Source organism: Trachinotus anak, unplaced genomic scaffold (genome assembly GCF_046630095.1).
Source record: "Trachinotus anak isolate AG129_WGS33_773 ecotype Australia unplaced genomic scaffold, CSIRO_AGI_Tana_v1 ptg000003l, whole genome shotgun sequence".
NCBI lineage: Eukaryota > Metazoa > Chordata > Actinopteri > Carangiformes > Carangidae > Trachinotus > Trachinotus anak.
Window position 1 is genome coordinate 12,549,318 of NW_027273854.1, and position 15,091 is coordinate 12,564,408.

Below are 15,091 nucleotides of genomic sequence, written 5' to 3' on the forward strand. Positions count from 1 at the left end.
TGTTTATACACTCAGTAAACTACACATCATTTCATGTTGTGGCTCACTGCTGGCCCTGTCAGAGAGGATGGGCAGAAATATTCTCATTATGGTTTTCATAGACTCCATCTCTTTCAAACACATGTTGTCCGGACAGAATTACAACAATGCCCAACCTGGACTTCCTTCAGTTTCCAGGACTTTCCTTTGATCCAGAGCATAAATCACATTCAAGTGTCATTTATAAAAGCCTTGTTTATCCTTTCTTTCATCACTCAGAGCAAGACAGATGTTTGGCCAACATATGTGCGTCTGAAACATGTGGAGGGCAGCCCCACCATGTACGTATGGATGGAGACATCATATATAGCGGGTTAACTCACACACTACAGATATTACTCCCTGATGAAAGGAGTTTCCTCTATTTCTGTTACAGTCACGCATTCAGGAGCTTTATTCCTCCCACAAAGTGATCACAGCTTCTGTGGTGGGTGACGCAGAACCACTGGATGACAGATGTTTTTAGGGAACATTACCTTGATGAACTTGTGATGGAAGCAGAATGAGACACTCTGTGGCTCAAAACAGAAGCAGGTGCAGTCCCCGTAAACATCCACATCTGAGCAACGGGCGCATATAGGTTACAATTAAAACAAGATGTCCCATGAATGAGTCAGTGGGACACACACATGTTTAGTCAGACCTCGAAGCCTGGCCTTCAGGACTGCGGAAGGCTTTGGAGTAGTAGTGGTTTAATGTAATTAAGGATCATGTTTGCTTTACAAGCAGGATGAGCCCCAGAGGTCAGTGGAAGAAAAGTGGGGTCTGTCTCATGATTCCATCAGAGGATTACCACTTCCTCCTTCCTGTTTACGTCCTCTTGGCCATACAGCTGTGCTCAGATGCCAACCAGAAAGACTGTTCCTGCAGATAGCAAATGTTAATTACAGTCCTGTGTTTTGAGCAATTTCCTTTTCCTCTCCATCTGCCATTCTCACATCTAGTTTATCTTTGTATTTCCGTCTGTGTCTGTCTGTTGCTGGGTTTGCAGCTCATCCTTTTCTCAAACTCCCCCTTTTCCTCCTCCAGACTTCACCCCCAAGGACAGTTTAGTCTGTGTGCCAGCTGTGGCGTTACAACAGAGAATACACAACAAGGATGTCTAATCAGTCACAAGGAGGGTTTTACCCAATTAATGAAGAGCTCGAGGTGAGACATTAGGATTTGAGCTGACAGTTGGAGGGATGAGAGACTGTGAATATACTGAACAGCAAAGTGATACTCTTTAAATAAAAGTCACAAAAGCACATTACACTGACACATTTGCAACTGCTGCTCCCTCTGATGTGACCTCAAGAGTTTTTACCATAGGAGTAATCATTTGATTTGAATAAAATCATCTGTGCTTCAAATGCTTTACTATCTATGAATGTTTGCACTTCCTTTCTTAATCCTCTGGCTGACACTGAAGCTTTCATCTCCCCCTCTGATCTTCCAGCCTTTGAAATGAGCAGCTCCACACCTGCTCAACCCAGACACTTAAACAGCACTAGAGCTGTTGAACGTACCCCCCGCATCCTCATTTTGTTTAGAATTCCACCACTCCACTGGCCAAGAAACAGGTTATTGAATTATCTAGAAAGATTCGCTGAGTAGAAAAACACAGAACCTCCTCACGTCTCTAACATACACTGAAATAAAAAAGCTTTTTGCCCAAACAACTCAGTGAATCTGCTTTCTGAAACAGGTCACTGGCATTAGGGGAAGGCAGCAGTTAGCAATGGATACCTGCTGTTCAAATATTTACTGTGCTCTTAATCAGTAGATCTTTGCAATTTCATTGAGAACGTAAAATAAATTACATGCCAAAAAAACAAGGTTTTTATGTGATAAAAGACACTTTTTCCTCATGAAACACTGAACATTTGCAGGCAGGAATTCTCTGCAAATCATAAATTAATTAATTTAATTAAGTTAAAATGGGAAATTTATACAAGTGAATAGACAGCAATCAAAAGAAGTCATTTAACACCTCAGTTGAAATGTATATTCATTCCAGTCACAAGATATTCTCCTTTATTCAAAGCAGTAATATACATACTTATATGTTGCAGTGATGTACAGTATTGTGCAAAAGTTTTGAGCACTTTAGATGTTTAGATTCTTATTTTTACCATCATGATCTGATTGGTCCAAAATTCTTTCTGCGGCAGGAAAACGACCCCAAACATACAGCCAGTAATAAAGAACCGTCTTCGGAGACAAAAACAAGGAGTCCTGCGACAGATCACCTGGCCCCCATAGAACCCTCATCTCAACATCATGGAGTAGTTCTGGGATTACATGAAGAGACGAGACTAAATCCACAGACTGAATTCACAGAAGAACTGAAGAACTTCTCAAGTCTCAAAGATTGGAACAACCTACTTGTGAAGTGCCATGGAAAAAACTGACGAACTGGTGCTATTTTAAAGGGTGGTCACAGCAAATATCGAATTGATTTAGGTTTTTTGTCTGTTCACTGCATTGTGTAAGACGTTAATTGATAAAGAACATTTGAGGCATTATTTTTGAAAGCAGTCTCATTTTACTTTTAGTCCCTAAAGGTTTTGCACAGTGCTGTACATCTTTGCACAAAGAACAAACTGTATGTCCACATTAACCAAGTTGTTAACATGGATCATTGAAGTTTTTTTTATGGTAGATAGCACCATCAGCTGATGGAAACATGCAATTGCATTTTTGAAGAACAATTTGAGGTTTTCATAGATCCAGAGGGGCAGATTAATTTGCATTAAGGCCTGAAAACTATATGCAAAACACAAGCAACACAAGAGGTTGAGATCGGTCTGTTCTTTCTGCCCAGTGAGGCCAGCGTCCATCAGTGTCCAGGAGACCTATAAGGCTTTATCCCAGAGCACTTCATTCACTGTCTGCACCTACAGCGGCAGGAAACTGCCCTCTCTTTCACAGCTCACCTTTCTGTCCATCAACCTTTTCTGTGGGGAGAGAACAGTTCAAAACATTGGGTTAAAAGGTGGATGAAGCTTTAGTAGAACCAGCTACATAGAAAGCAATGGTAGGCCCACCTTTAGGGATGAACATCAGTGAGCTGCTGGATATTCAGAAGCGTGACATCCCGTCTTTTGGTCCATCATACAAGAACTCATGGCCCAGTCCATTGCCACACTTTCCACAACAAACCTGGGACATTTACATTCAGAGGGTTCAACTCAAAACTCGATACCTATTGATCACTTGATTAACAACAGGTACAGTGTGGAAGTAACTCCCATTTAGCCCAGTTAGCTTATTATAATAGTTGGGTGTTTTAGTTTGGCAGGGGTAATATACCTTTATGGGTCCCCATGCTTCAGGGTGTTTGGAAACACTGTCCTCATGGATTGTTTCTGAGAAGGCTGGCCAAGGTGAAGAGTGCTCAAATTTTGACGTGCTGGAAAATAACTCGTGTCCACATTCAGAACACACATATATACCTGAGAGGCAAAAAAAAATAGCCATGAACTTTCATGTTTACTACAGTGGGACTCGCTTCCCCCTGACATGCAACCTCATGCTTCCTTGTCACTCACCAGGCTGGAAGTGATTTTTGTATTCTTCTCCATTAGTAAAAGAACAATAGGACATATCCTCCATGTCAAATGAAGCAGTCTCTTGAGTAGTTTCCCTTCAGTTAGTTTAAAAATATGTTTGCAAAGAGTCACCCAGCCTAAGCTGGAAAAAAACAAATCAGGGTGTCCAGATCAAGTGTCAGCGACTCTGTCCTGCTTGTGTAACACCTGCTCTCCTTCTCTTTACTTCCACATGGTGGCAGCACTTACATCGTGAGCAGCTATGTCAACGTAAGGCAAGCGTGCCATCTTTACACTTTAAAAAAGATTACATAGGCTACGTGTCTGATACTTGAGACCATTAATACAGTAACATATCATATAAAATAAAAAGAATGATAGTATACTTAATATGGTAAGAGTCAAAAAGAAACAGGAAATAGCAACATATCACGTTCTCATCTAGAAAAAGTGGTTTAATGTTTGAAGGATTATCAACAGCAAGTATTTACCAAAATATTGTATTGTTTATCATTCAAAATATAGTTATATCATTCATGTTGCATATCAGTAATTTTGATCAATTTACATAAAGCTCTTTAAGAATGATGTTGACTGCATCAGCATTATTTTAATTAATGAAAATAGCATTTATATTTAATCATTTTCTGCATTAGGACATCAAACACAGCAGAGGCCGTTGCTGACAAATTAATTTAAAAAACATCATGAGTGTCTTTGGAATAGATTCAGCTAGTCTTATTTCTGGTGTATTTGTTCATTTACCTTTTCAGCTTTGAGAAAGTATAGGGAAAAAACTGTGAAGGTAAACAAACAAACACATTTAGTCTCCCAGTAAGAAATAGCTTACAGAGCCATGAGAAGTCTGTTCTCCCCATGGGACAATACAAGTGTCGATCAATGTAAAACTGATGAGAAAGTGATTGTGTCATCAGTGAGGTGATCACGGTTACTGAGTCTGTGATAATTGCATAATAAAAAGGTGATGAGACCAGTCCTCTGTTCTTGCTGTTCAGTGAGGCCACCATTCATCGGAGGCCTGGTGCTCCCAGCTAGGGCTTTGTCCCAGAACTCTTCATCCACTGGCCGCACCTTCAGCAGCACAAAGAAACGTCTACAAGTCCAGCAAAACGTACCACTTCCAGCTCACCTTACTGTCCATCAACCTTATCTGTGAAGAGCAAAGAGAGACAGGGAGATGTTGGATTGTGCAGAAACTGTTTTCCAGCAAACACATCTAAATATTGATGGGCACAGTCTCGAAACAGAAATTGTTTAAACTTAGCCAGGTTCAGCATTTGAGACAACACCTCTGCTGTAATGCTTACACTCTACTGAATCAGAAGACATGGCAACTGTCTGTGTGGACTGCGGGGGACACAACAGACAAACAAGTAGAGTATAACTGCATATAAGTGTCTGCATTTGCAGGTTTTATATTGTTTGGGGGACATACAAAATGAAAGTTTTAAGAGTTTCACTGTTAATTCAGTAAAAATATTTTTTAGTTAACCAAATTGTACAGGCAGAATGTCTTTAATAATATATATTTACCCTATTTTATATGGTATGTGACAGCAAAAACTTCAAACTTGGTATTGTAACACATCTAAAGAGGAAAAATAACCGTACAAGAGGATGCATTACTACACTCAAGTTCTTTTTGCTCAATGGAAATATGGTATCTGCAGTAAAATCTCTAAGCTCTGTTGTTATGATCTGGCTGTTTGCACCTTTAGGGACGAACTTCAGTGAGCTGCTGAATATTCAGAAGCGAGACAACCCTTTGGCTGGCCCATCATTCACAAACTCATGGCCCAGTCCATTTCCACACTTGCCACACCGCACCTGGAACAACACATCATACACCTGAAGCAGGACTTTGTACATTTCCATACAGTTGTAATTTAATGCATTATAAAGTCCTTCACATGAGAAGTTTTTAAAGGGACATAAGCTGTTTACAACCACTTATTAAAAAAAACAACAGTTGTTTTAATCGAGTGCGCAAGTATGACATTACACGGTTCCTAGTCAAGAAATAAATGTTTACCACCAACTTCCTCTGAGGTTCAGTCAATAAACAAAGTAACAGATTGGTACCTTGTATGCTCCAGGTCTCTCCTCATGTTTGGACACACTGTCCTCACGGATGGTCTCTGTGAAGGCTGGCCAGGGAGATGAGTGCTCATACTTGGAGCGGCTGGAGAACAGCTGGTGATCACACTTGGAGCAAACATAAATCCCTGAGGAGAAAAGGATAGGAGATGATGGCTGGTGAACGACATGACAAGAGAACTATTTTCACACAGATCTTATTTAACATTACCCGAGCACAGGATTGACATCATCATCTTTTTTATCATAGACATTTGTGATCATGTTTTGTTTCTTTCTATGACTTCCCTTTATTTTTTCATAAATGTATTATATTGTTAATCATTAATGTTGTATTTGTAAGTGTGTATTTCTTAAACGGAAGTCTAACATCTCATTTCAAGCTAGATCCAGTTTGGCAACAGAGTTGTTGTGTAACCTGAACATGGGTCACAAAAGCTTAGGAGCTAACAAGGTTTATTTTCAGTATTTCAAAGCCAATTAATTTAGTCTTCTGTGACCATATGAACAGTGTCATAAAATATCACAGTGTCATTTTCTATCACCATAAAAACTCTTAAAGTTTTTATGGTGAGCTACAGCTGACAGGAACAAGAATGGATAGTTTAGTCCGACACACACGGATGTTTGCAAAGTTATTTAGTGTTACAAAGCACAGTTAGCTAACAGTGGCTAGCTGGTTATCGTTACCTCCACCTCTGCTAACCAGCAACTGTTCACCACAAATTTTGACCGAAGTACAAGAAGTTAAAGTCATGACGGTACCTGGTTTAAAATGGTCTTTAAAGACCTCCCCACCGAAGAAAGAACAAAACGACATCGCTTCGCAGCCTCCTGCACTGAGCAGAGACGGTCATCCGGCAACAATCACACTTCCGGTTTGAGAGTCTGCCCTTCAAAGTTAAATCAGAGAACTTTATGAAGTCTTTCTTACGGATTGTTTACAGTGTCTTATTAAAATAAGATATATCAAAAAGTTATTATAGATTGAATAACTGCATTCCCCTTTAATGTATGAATAAATTAATTCAAAGTTAATACAATAATAAAATGTTCATTTAGGATTAATTGTTTCTCCTATTTGGAAAACAAGTCGTCAATCGTACTGGAGACCACTGCCATAATCTTAACAAAAACGGAACATTATAAACTTTGAAGAGGCAGATTTATATGGCAGAATTGCTGCACTGAATCACAATATATTGTACAGATGTACAGATGACTGATATTAAAGGTTGCAAATAAATAAATAAATAGCCACTACAATTAAGACGCACTTATTCACAGTATCTTCAGTTCTTTCCAATGATGTTTGCTGTCCTCTTGCAGTTTTGGATGAAAACTACAAACAAAATATTTGTTATGGTGACTTGCTCTAATTCATGTTTAATTCCGTTAAATTCAGCCAAATTCCATCTCTATTTGGAAGCGACGCTTTTATTGTGAATGATTCGAACCGGATGTACCGTAGTGGCTGCTGGCGGGTCGCAGTCTGCAGGACTTGACAGGTTGGAGGTGGGTTAGCAGAGTTAATATTGTTGCTCTCCAGCCGCTGTGGCCGATGTGTTTGCTCCGAGGCTGTCCCCGGAGACATGGACGCCACGATGTTCCAGCTGAGGTCGTTTGTTCACCAGCGGCTGTACGCAGCGGCGGAGGAGATCCTCGGAGAGGTGGAGAAAACCATAACGTTGGCGCTGTACGAAGCCGAAGTTAGTCGATCTAAAGAGGAGGTCGAAAGTCTGCGACGCCAGCTGGACCTTCTGCGAAAGAAATCAGGTTTGCGTCTTTGCTGTAAGGCGCTGCGTGGTGCCGCTGTGGTTCTCATATCCAGAGGTAGCTGAAGAAGTAGCTTAGGATGTTGCTGCTCGTTTACGCATGCGCATAAACACACACACATACACACACACACACACACACAAAGTACTGTGAGCTCTGCTGCAGCATTACAGCATTAAGCACTTCAATAGTGTACACTGTAAATAAGAGCTGTAGAGCTTTAGAGCAGTGCAAGAGCAGCATTTTATCAGAAACTCAGACGAGTTAGAGATGACTGCCCATGCAAATTGTAATTTTTTTATATTGTGTGTTCTTGTATAACACGACTTATCTGAAATGGAAACGCTACAGCCTGTTGGGTAACTTTTGTGTCTGTCTCCGTAGCTGCAGAGCTTGCACTGACCAGCAGCACCGCACAACATGGAGACCAATGTGACACCCCGCCGCAGCAAGAAAACCCAGCACCCTCAACTCCGGAGGGGTCTGACTTCAGGCTGAATGCTGAGTTACCGGGACCGTCACAAACCAGTGTGGACCTGGAGAGCGATAACTGGAACTACTGCATGGATGAGACAGACTTCAAGATGGCAGAGATAAAAGAGGAGGAAATTGGAGACGAGAGTCAGACGCAGGAGATTGTTTTTCCTTCTCCTGAAATTGTGAAAAGTGAGCAAGATCAGCCAGAGACGCAAGTATCATCTGAAATGCAGCCACTGTCTTTGGAGTGTTCTGCAGCTCAAAGTGAGAACAGTGACAGTGATGAGGAGTTGGTGAACAGCAAAGGGGAACAGACCAAAATGGTGAAGAGGAAAGGAAAGGTATTCCAAGGACAAAGCGGCAATGATGATAAGAAGGACCAAGCAGTGTCTGCTAAAAGTCAAAAGGATCGCAGTTTTTGCCATTTATGTGGCAAGGGATTTCAGTACATCGGCTCCTTGATGAAGCACATAAAAACACATGAGAGCAACACTGATTGCACGGTTTGCGGGATGACACACCAGTCTACAAAAGAGTTAGTGATTCATTTGAAGGGTTGTCACAACAAGACGTATTTTTGTGATGTTTGTGGCAAGACTTTCGCCAGTAATCGTTGTCTCCGGCTGCACGGAAGAATACACACAGGTATAAAAGAGTTTGCGTGTCAAGAATGTGGCAAAACCTTTTACCGCAGAGAGCATCTCATCGTCCATGTGAGGACCCATTCCGGGGAGAAACCGTATCACTGCGATGTCTGCGGAAAAGCGTTCAGTCAGAGCCAGAACCTCACAATTCATAAAAGAAGCCATTCAGGGGAGAGACCATATCATTGCGGCCTGTGTGGCAAACTTTTTAACACTAGCAGTCACCTCAAAACACACATGAGATACCATTCAGGAGAAAAACCGTACCCGTGTGATATTTGTGGTAAGCGTTTTCGCCAAAGTGGACAGATGACGAGACATAGGACCACGCATACAGGAGAGAGGCCGTATGCTTGTCAAGTTTGTGGCATGAGATACAGGTTTGCGCCTAATCTTAAAGTGCACCTACAAACACATGAAAAGGCAGCGGCCGAGTGAAAACAGTGAAATGAACCAGACAGACCATCTCATATATTGTGTGTGAGTTTGGCAGGGGAAGGTTTACAAGCATTGCATGACTCACCTGTTGGCCATTTTCGAGTTTACATACAAATCATTACTGCCAGACGTGTCCGAAAGCGTAAACTTAGTGGTACTTGAGGTAAGTCATCTCACCATGTCAACGGTTTGCTAAGGCAAAGTGAAAACACCTGTATGGGTGTACCGTGGGCGTGCAGGGCCTTTGTCAGGTGCAACACCGGCGTTGGCGTTCTGGAGCTTTAACTGTTTGAACTTAGCAACGTGACGAGATTTATGGGCTAATGTTCATATTAGCAAAAGAATGTGATTGAAAAAATTCTCAGATTGTTTTCTATAGCAGTACATATTCTCCCTAAGGTTATTTACAGTTGCTTGTGACCATGCTTTAACCAGTCTTACTTGCATACATTCATTTGTTTTGGTTTTTTTTTTTTCCTCATTTTCGTACTGACACACAGCAGAGCAATTTGGGGTTCACTGTCTTCAGTCTTACTACTCTACCACCTGAGCTGCAGCCAACCCATTTTTTTTTTTTTTTTTTTTTTTAGTAAATACAGCCATGAAGCAAGAATAATATAGAACATAAGTCATGTCATACAGTTGTAAAATTACAGAGGCAAAAATTTGAAGCATGATGTTTTTGGCTCTCATGCAACTCTGCATTTAAGTGTATATTACAGTAGCAAAGAGTGAGCCAAGTGACCTGTCCGCCTGCGTTGTTCTATCTTCAGGATGAACGTTGCAAAGATGATGACCCAGCAGAAGTACTCACTGCAAGTGTTGCTGTCCAACATATTTACACAGATAGTCAATAGGAAAAAAAAGTGAATGGATATATTTTTATTATTTATTTCATCTTTGTTGCACTGATCACATTTAACATTTAACAACTGAATCAGACAGACGTTTGCACTGTGTGCTGTAATGATCAGCGAAGTAGTTTTTACATCGGACATTTGCATACATTTATCCAAAACCAAATGAGGAAAGGAATTGTCCGCATCTTAACTTATCTGATGGACTTAGATTGAGGTCTTTCACCTAGACTATGCATTGTGTCTTCTGAGGAAGTCTCCCCCTCCACATTATTATCACACAAACCCATCTGTGACAATGTGAATGCCCTGTTGTGGTGTTTTTTATAAGGTAGTTTCATTTTGAAGAACAGATGAAAGAGCCGCTTCGCTTGTTATCAAAAAAAAAAAAGCCACACAGTTGAAATATGTTCATAAATCCCTTCAGGCTTCTGTTCTACATGATTTAGTCTGTTGAAATACTGTATGTTGGCACTTACCAAGACGGTTAACTGATCCCCATGGACAAAACCAATTTCATCCTGACCATCAAAGCAGTTCTTTTACACATAACACATATATGTATTTTTGTATATTATTCTGTGTAATGTCTTCTTATGGTGAAACCAATTTTCCATGTGGGGGACAATAAAGTTAAATATCCTGTAGTCCAGTAGTCTTTATCTTTCCCTTGCTGTGGCCACCAAGTCAAAATATTTACATCAACACATGTTCTTCAGTCTGTCTGAAAAACTAACACTCGGTTCTAAGTTCACATTTTACTAAGCAGTAAACCTACAGCACCTTCAGCTTAGTATGTGGACAGAAAAAAAGCAGAAACACGCCCAGTTTTTAAGACAACGATTTATTTATTTTTTTTATTTTTTATTTTTTTGTTAAGTAACGAATGGAAGAACTCAATAATACTTCAAATACTTGACACTGAAATAAACCAGATATAGTCCACTTCAGTTCCATACTCCAGCCCAGACGGGAGCGGTAACCGCCAATATACAACAATACACCACAGAAGAAGAAGAAGAAGCAGCAGCAGAAGAAGAAGAAGAGGGGGGAAAAAATAAAAGCAGAGTGGACCATCTTCTTTAATATATGATCTTTCTAGCAGTCGCGACGTGATGAATCTTTGCCTCTACTTTGACCATAGACTGTGTGGTTTATACTGTGACCGCCACACTACCCCGCATCGCTGTCGCCTTCTTCCGCCTTCTGCAGCGGTGTTTCCCATCACTGCCCACCGAGGATAGCGCGATGTTTCAGCTGAGGTCGTTTGTTCACCAGCGGCTGTACGCAGCGGCGGAGGAGATCCTCGGAGAGGTGGAGAAAACCATAACGTTGATCCTGCACGAAGCCGGCGTCCACCGACCGAGAGGCGAGCCGCCCGGTGAGTGTCAAAACACCGGCCCAGATATCAGGTTTGGGTCTTGGTAGCTTTTCTCTTGCGTCGTAAGTGATTTGTTGACAAGATTAAAAGAAGCCTGAAGGCGGTGAGTTCACCTAAGTTTTGCCCCCCTTTCTCTGAGGGACCTGGTCGACGTTGGGTGCGTTTGCATGCACAGTGATTTCCTGGTTTGGATCATTTTCGGTGTTAACACGGAGCAGAGAGAAACCAGGGGCCTGTACCGCGAAGCTGGCTAACTCTAATCCGGGCTACATCACTATGGTAACCGGGGTACCTCACCATGGCAACCTGTGCTGCAAGAGCAGGTTAATTTAAGGTTAACTACTGACCAATCAGATTCCAGCTGGACAAATTTACAATTAAGTGACAAATAAGTTGTTTGCTGTTGCAGGATTTCCATGTATCCAGCCTGGTTTTACAGAGCTTCTTTACCAAACTAAATAACTACATAATGACTATTATAGCTGCATTTTAATTGCACAAATATCTTTTTCTGTCTACACTTTACACTCTTTTTTTCATCGCTGCCGCCCAGAAAAACATGAGGAAAATGTGTGATGACAAGTGGAAATAAACTAAACCTGTTGTATTTTAGTTAGAAAAAAAAAAACTACACTCTGTTAAATATTTCCCATGATTAAAAATGCAACATGCCCTTCAGATAGACCTTATCAGACCTTAGATTGATTACTCCTTCTCTCTCCTCTCCTCTCCTCTTTGCTTTAACAGCAAAACAAAAGTCTGACATCACTTACAACTTTTTTATGTTCATCACATCACATACTCTTCATAACAGTTTGTTCGCCCTCAGACAAAGTCAGAAACCCCTTGAGGTAATTTATTCAAATTTCAAATATTCACTTGGACTCAAAGATGAACTGATTAGGTTTTCATGGCAAAGGTCAAAGGTCACTGTGACCTCACAAAACCAATTTTTGGCGATAAGTCACTAAATCATACGCTAATTATGATACAATTTAACACAAACATTTAATAGAATGGTAATAATAGACGATAGTTTATATCCAAATGGTCAAAGGTCAACTTCACTGTGACATCATAATGTTCTGCAAAAACACCACTGGCCATTATTCAATACTGTAACTTAGGAAGGGGAAATTGTGACCATATTTCCCACAACTTGGCTGGTTTGCAGAGGCATACAAGGCGTGCGTCTTTTTGTATCACTAGCTACTGTGTATCTACAAAAATGGCAGGGAATGGTCAGAACACTGGATAATGTGTTTATGCGCCACAGTATCCTGGTTTCCACCAGTGCTCTAGCTAGTATATCCAGGTTTCTTGAAACTGAGATAATAGCTTATCCAGGATAAGGTGTTTACATGTGAAACACATAACCAGGATACTCCAAAGACCTGATCATAACCAGGGCACTTGTGCGTATATAAACACACTTCTTGTGTCCAAAATTAATCAACATTGTGATCTTGTAACTTTGATATTCTACCTCTCAAATTGTTCAAAGACATTTTTGGAATCACTACAACTTGGCTTATTGGCATTGTAAATCAATCTCTCTCATTTGTTGTTGTCCCAGACTGAATAGACTGGCCTCCAGCCTCCAGAAACCTGGTCCAAATCCAACACTCCCCCTTTACTGTTCAATATCCAAATTACCTCTGTTTTAAAAGATTATTGAATGGGTAGAGGCTAAGGAACCAATTTTCAATCTGGCTACCGTGAGGACTAAGTCAGGACTGATTTGTAAAGAAAGGCTCGAGCCAATGACAATCATTTGGTTTATGAGATGTCAGGAAATGTCCATAAGAACTTTCTTTCTTCTTAATTTTGACATTACAGTGACACATACAGTGTACACAGCTGAGAAGGTATAAACGGTGAATATGCTGAATTGCTTAACCATATGACTCAAACAACGACCAAAGTATTGCAGAATAATTGATTATTTGTTTCACTTCTAATCCAAAGTGCTATGGAATAACTTGCCTCCATCTCCTTTCGCAGCTACAGAATCTCCACTTACCAATGGTTCTGTGACTGGAGACTCAACACAACCCAACACAACCCAACAAGACAAGTCTGAGGTCCCAGGCTCCTCTCATATGAGCACAGATACAGAAAACAATGATGGGACCTACTGCCTGGTTCAGATAGATTTCAAAATAAAAGAGGAGCAGGAGGAATTTGGGGTTGACAGTCTTACACAGGAGGTTATTTCTCCTTCTCCTGAAGTTGTGAAAACTGAAAGAGATCAGCCAGAGACACACATGATTAATGAGCTGCCGCCAGTTTCTTCAGATGACTCTGCAGCTCAGAGTGAGAACAGCGACAGTGATGAGGAGTGGTTACACAGCAAAGGGGCAAAGGTTTTGCAAAGACAGAATGGCAGCAAGAAGCAGAAGGATCAAGTGGCGTTGCCTGATGGAGATTCTTCTGCTAAGAATCAAAAGGACCGCAGTGTTTGTCCTGTGTGTGGAAAGGGTTTCCAATACATCCGTCCCTTCATGAAGCATCTAAAAACACATAACAGGACAAGCGAGTCTACAAAGGAGCTTTTAAGTAATTTGCAAAGTGCTCACAACAAGCGCCTTGTTTGTGATGTTTGTGGCAAGACGTTCACCAACCCTGGTTGTCTACATATACATTCAAAAATACACACAGGGATTAAAGACTTTAAATGTCAGGACTGTGGGAAATCTTTTGTCCGAAAAGAGCATCTGACTGTGCACATGAGGACTCATTCGGGGGAGAGACCGTATCACTGTGATGTTTGTGGGAAAGCATTCACTCAGAGCCAGAACCTCAAGGTTCACAGACTGACACACACAGGAGAGAGACCGTATCAGTGTGGGCCGTGTGGGAAACTCTTTTACACCCATGGTCAACTCAAAAAACACATGAAACGTTTTTCAGGAGAAAAACCCTTCTCCTGTGATATTTGTGGTAAAATATTTTGCCAGCGGGAACAGATGACTGAACATGCAGACGCACATGCAAGAGGTAGCATGGAGTAACTTATACACATGTGGAAAAGTCCAAAAGGATAAGATTTATTTTGGAGAAGCAGCTTAAATGCACCACTGAGACCTTGCGTTTGATTGTGCCATTTTCCACAGACATACCAGTTAAGAGAACCTTACCGATCATAAGTGTTGTTCCATGAGCAGGTCGAATAATTCATTAGAAATACAGTGTGAAAAGTCTCTTCTCTCTGTATTATAATGGGCATACATGGTAAATAAATGACTTAACAGCAGAAGTCACTTTACATGTTGATCATCTCCATACTGTTTGTAGATTTCAAAATGTACCCTGCAAGGAGTTACAGTTTATCTAATAAAGTGGTTGTCTGCCAGAAACAGTCAAAATTTACTTTCTATCCAGTTTTAAGCCACGTTTTTATGATATGAGTCTGGTGAGATGTACACACTGAGAATCCTTCCAGCATAGTTTTTTTTTTTTTTTTAATCTGAGGTGGCATAATGTTTGAAGTATTTCAGACTAAATTCAGTCTTTTATCTAGGCTTTTTAAGGAGGCTTCATAGGACTTTAGAGAGACTGAAAAGCCTACCAAGATCAATCACAGTCATCAATAGAAAGTAAAAAGTCTCCCAGCTGCTCTTCAAGAGTGAGTCCTCCTCTGTAGTTTGGCCAACAGGTGGCAGCAAACACACCAGTTATTCTTTATGAGTTGGACTGACATTTAGACATTATCAGTGTCTAAAGGCTCCATATTAAGATATTAACAGAGGAAAAACTGGATCACAGCAGCATCCCTGCAACATCAGTCTCTCATGCCTTTCACCACAAAGCCTTGCAGCAACATTT

At 40.8% G+C, this 15,091-nt stretch overlaps 3 protein-coding genes and 1 pseudogene across 5 annotated transcripts; 2 read left to right on the forward strand and 2 right to left on the reverse strand.

Annotated features, from left to right (window-relative positions):
* Window positions 1-2,016: 2,016 nt before the first annotated feature.
* Window positions 2,017-3,856, reverse strand: LOC139618133 (methionine-R-sulfoxide reductase B1-A-like; annotated as a pseudogene).
* A 145-nt stretch (window positions 3,857-4,001) lies between these two features.
* Window positions 4,002-7,291, reverse strand: LOC139618134 (methionine-R-sulfoxide reductase B1-A-like). The gene is made up of 5 exons (XM_071473806.1): window positions 7,157-7,291; window positions 6,456-6,583; window positions 5,676-5,818; window positions 5,306-5,420; window positions 4,002-4,743 (listed from the first exon to the last, which is right to left on the reverse strand). The coding sequence occupies exons 2-5, from the start codon at window positions 6,508-6,510 to the stop codon at window positions 4,724-4,726; spliced, it is 333 nt and encodes a 110-aa protein (XP_071329907.1). The 5' UTR covers window positions 6,511-6,583; window positions 7,157-7,291; the 3' UTR covers window positions 4,002-4,723.
* On the forward strand, window positions 7,283-10,529 carry LOC139618128 (zinc finger protein 595-like). Of its 2 annotated transcripts, none has more exons than XM_071473792.1 (2): window positions 7,283-7,466; window positions 7,851-10,529. In XM_071473792.1, exons 1-2 carry the CDS (start codon window positions 7,283-7,285, stop codon window positions 9,023-9,025), a joined length of 1,359 nt encoding a protein of 452 aa, XP_071329893.1. In that variant the 3' UTR covers window positions 9,026-10,529. The 2 variants fall into 2 exon arrangements, with proteins under 2 accessions (XP_071329893.1, XP_071329894.1); XM_071473793.1 differs by lacking the exon at window positions 7,283-7,466 and adding an exon at window positions 7,606-7,755.
* A 136-nt stretch (window positions 10,530-10,665) lies between these two features.
* Window positions 10,666-14,622, forward strand: LOC139618130 (zinc finger protein 260-like). 2 transcript variants are annotated; one of them, XM_071473796.1, is made up of 3 exons: window positions 11,123-11,263; window positions 11,439-11,586; window positions 13,268-14,622. In XM_071473796.1, the coding sequence occupies exons 2-3, from the start codon at window positions 11,562-11,564 to the stop codon at window positions 14,275-14,277; spliced, it is 1,035 nt and encodes a 344-aa protein (XP_071329897.1). In that variant the 5' UTR covers window positions 11,123-11,263; window positions 11,439-11,561; the 3' UTR covers window positions 14,278-14,622. The 2 variants fall into 2 exon arrangements, with proteins under 2 accessions (XP_071329896.1, XP_071329897.1); XM_071473795.1 differs by lacking the exon at window positions 11,439-11,586 and having other exon boundaries at window positions 10,666-11,263.
* The last annotated feature ends 469 nt before the right edge of the window (window positions 14,623-15,091 follow it).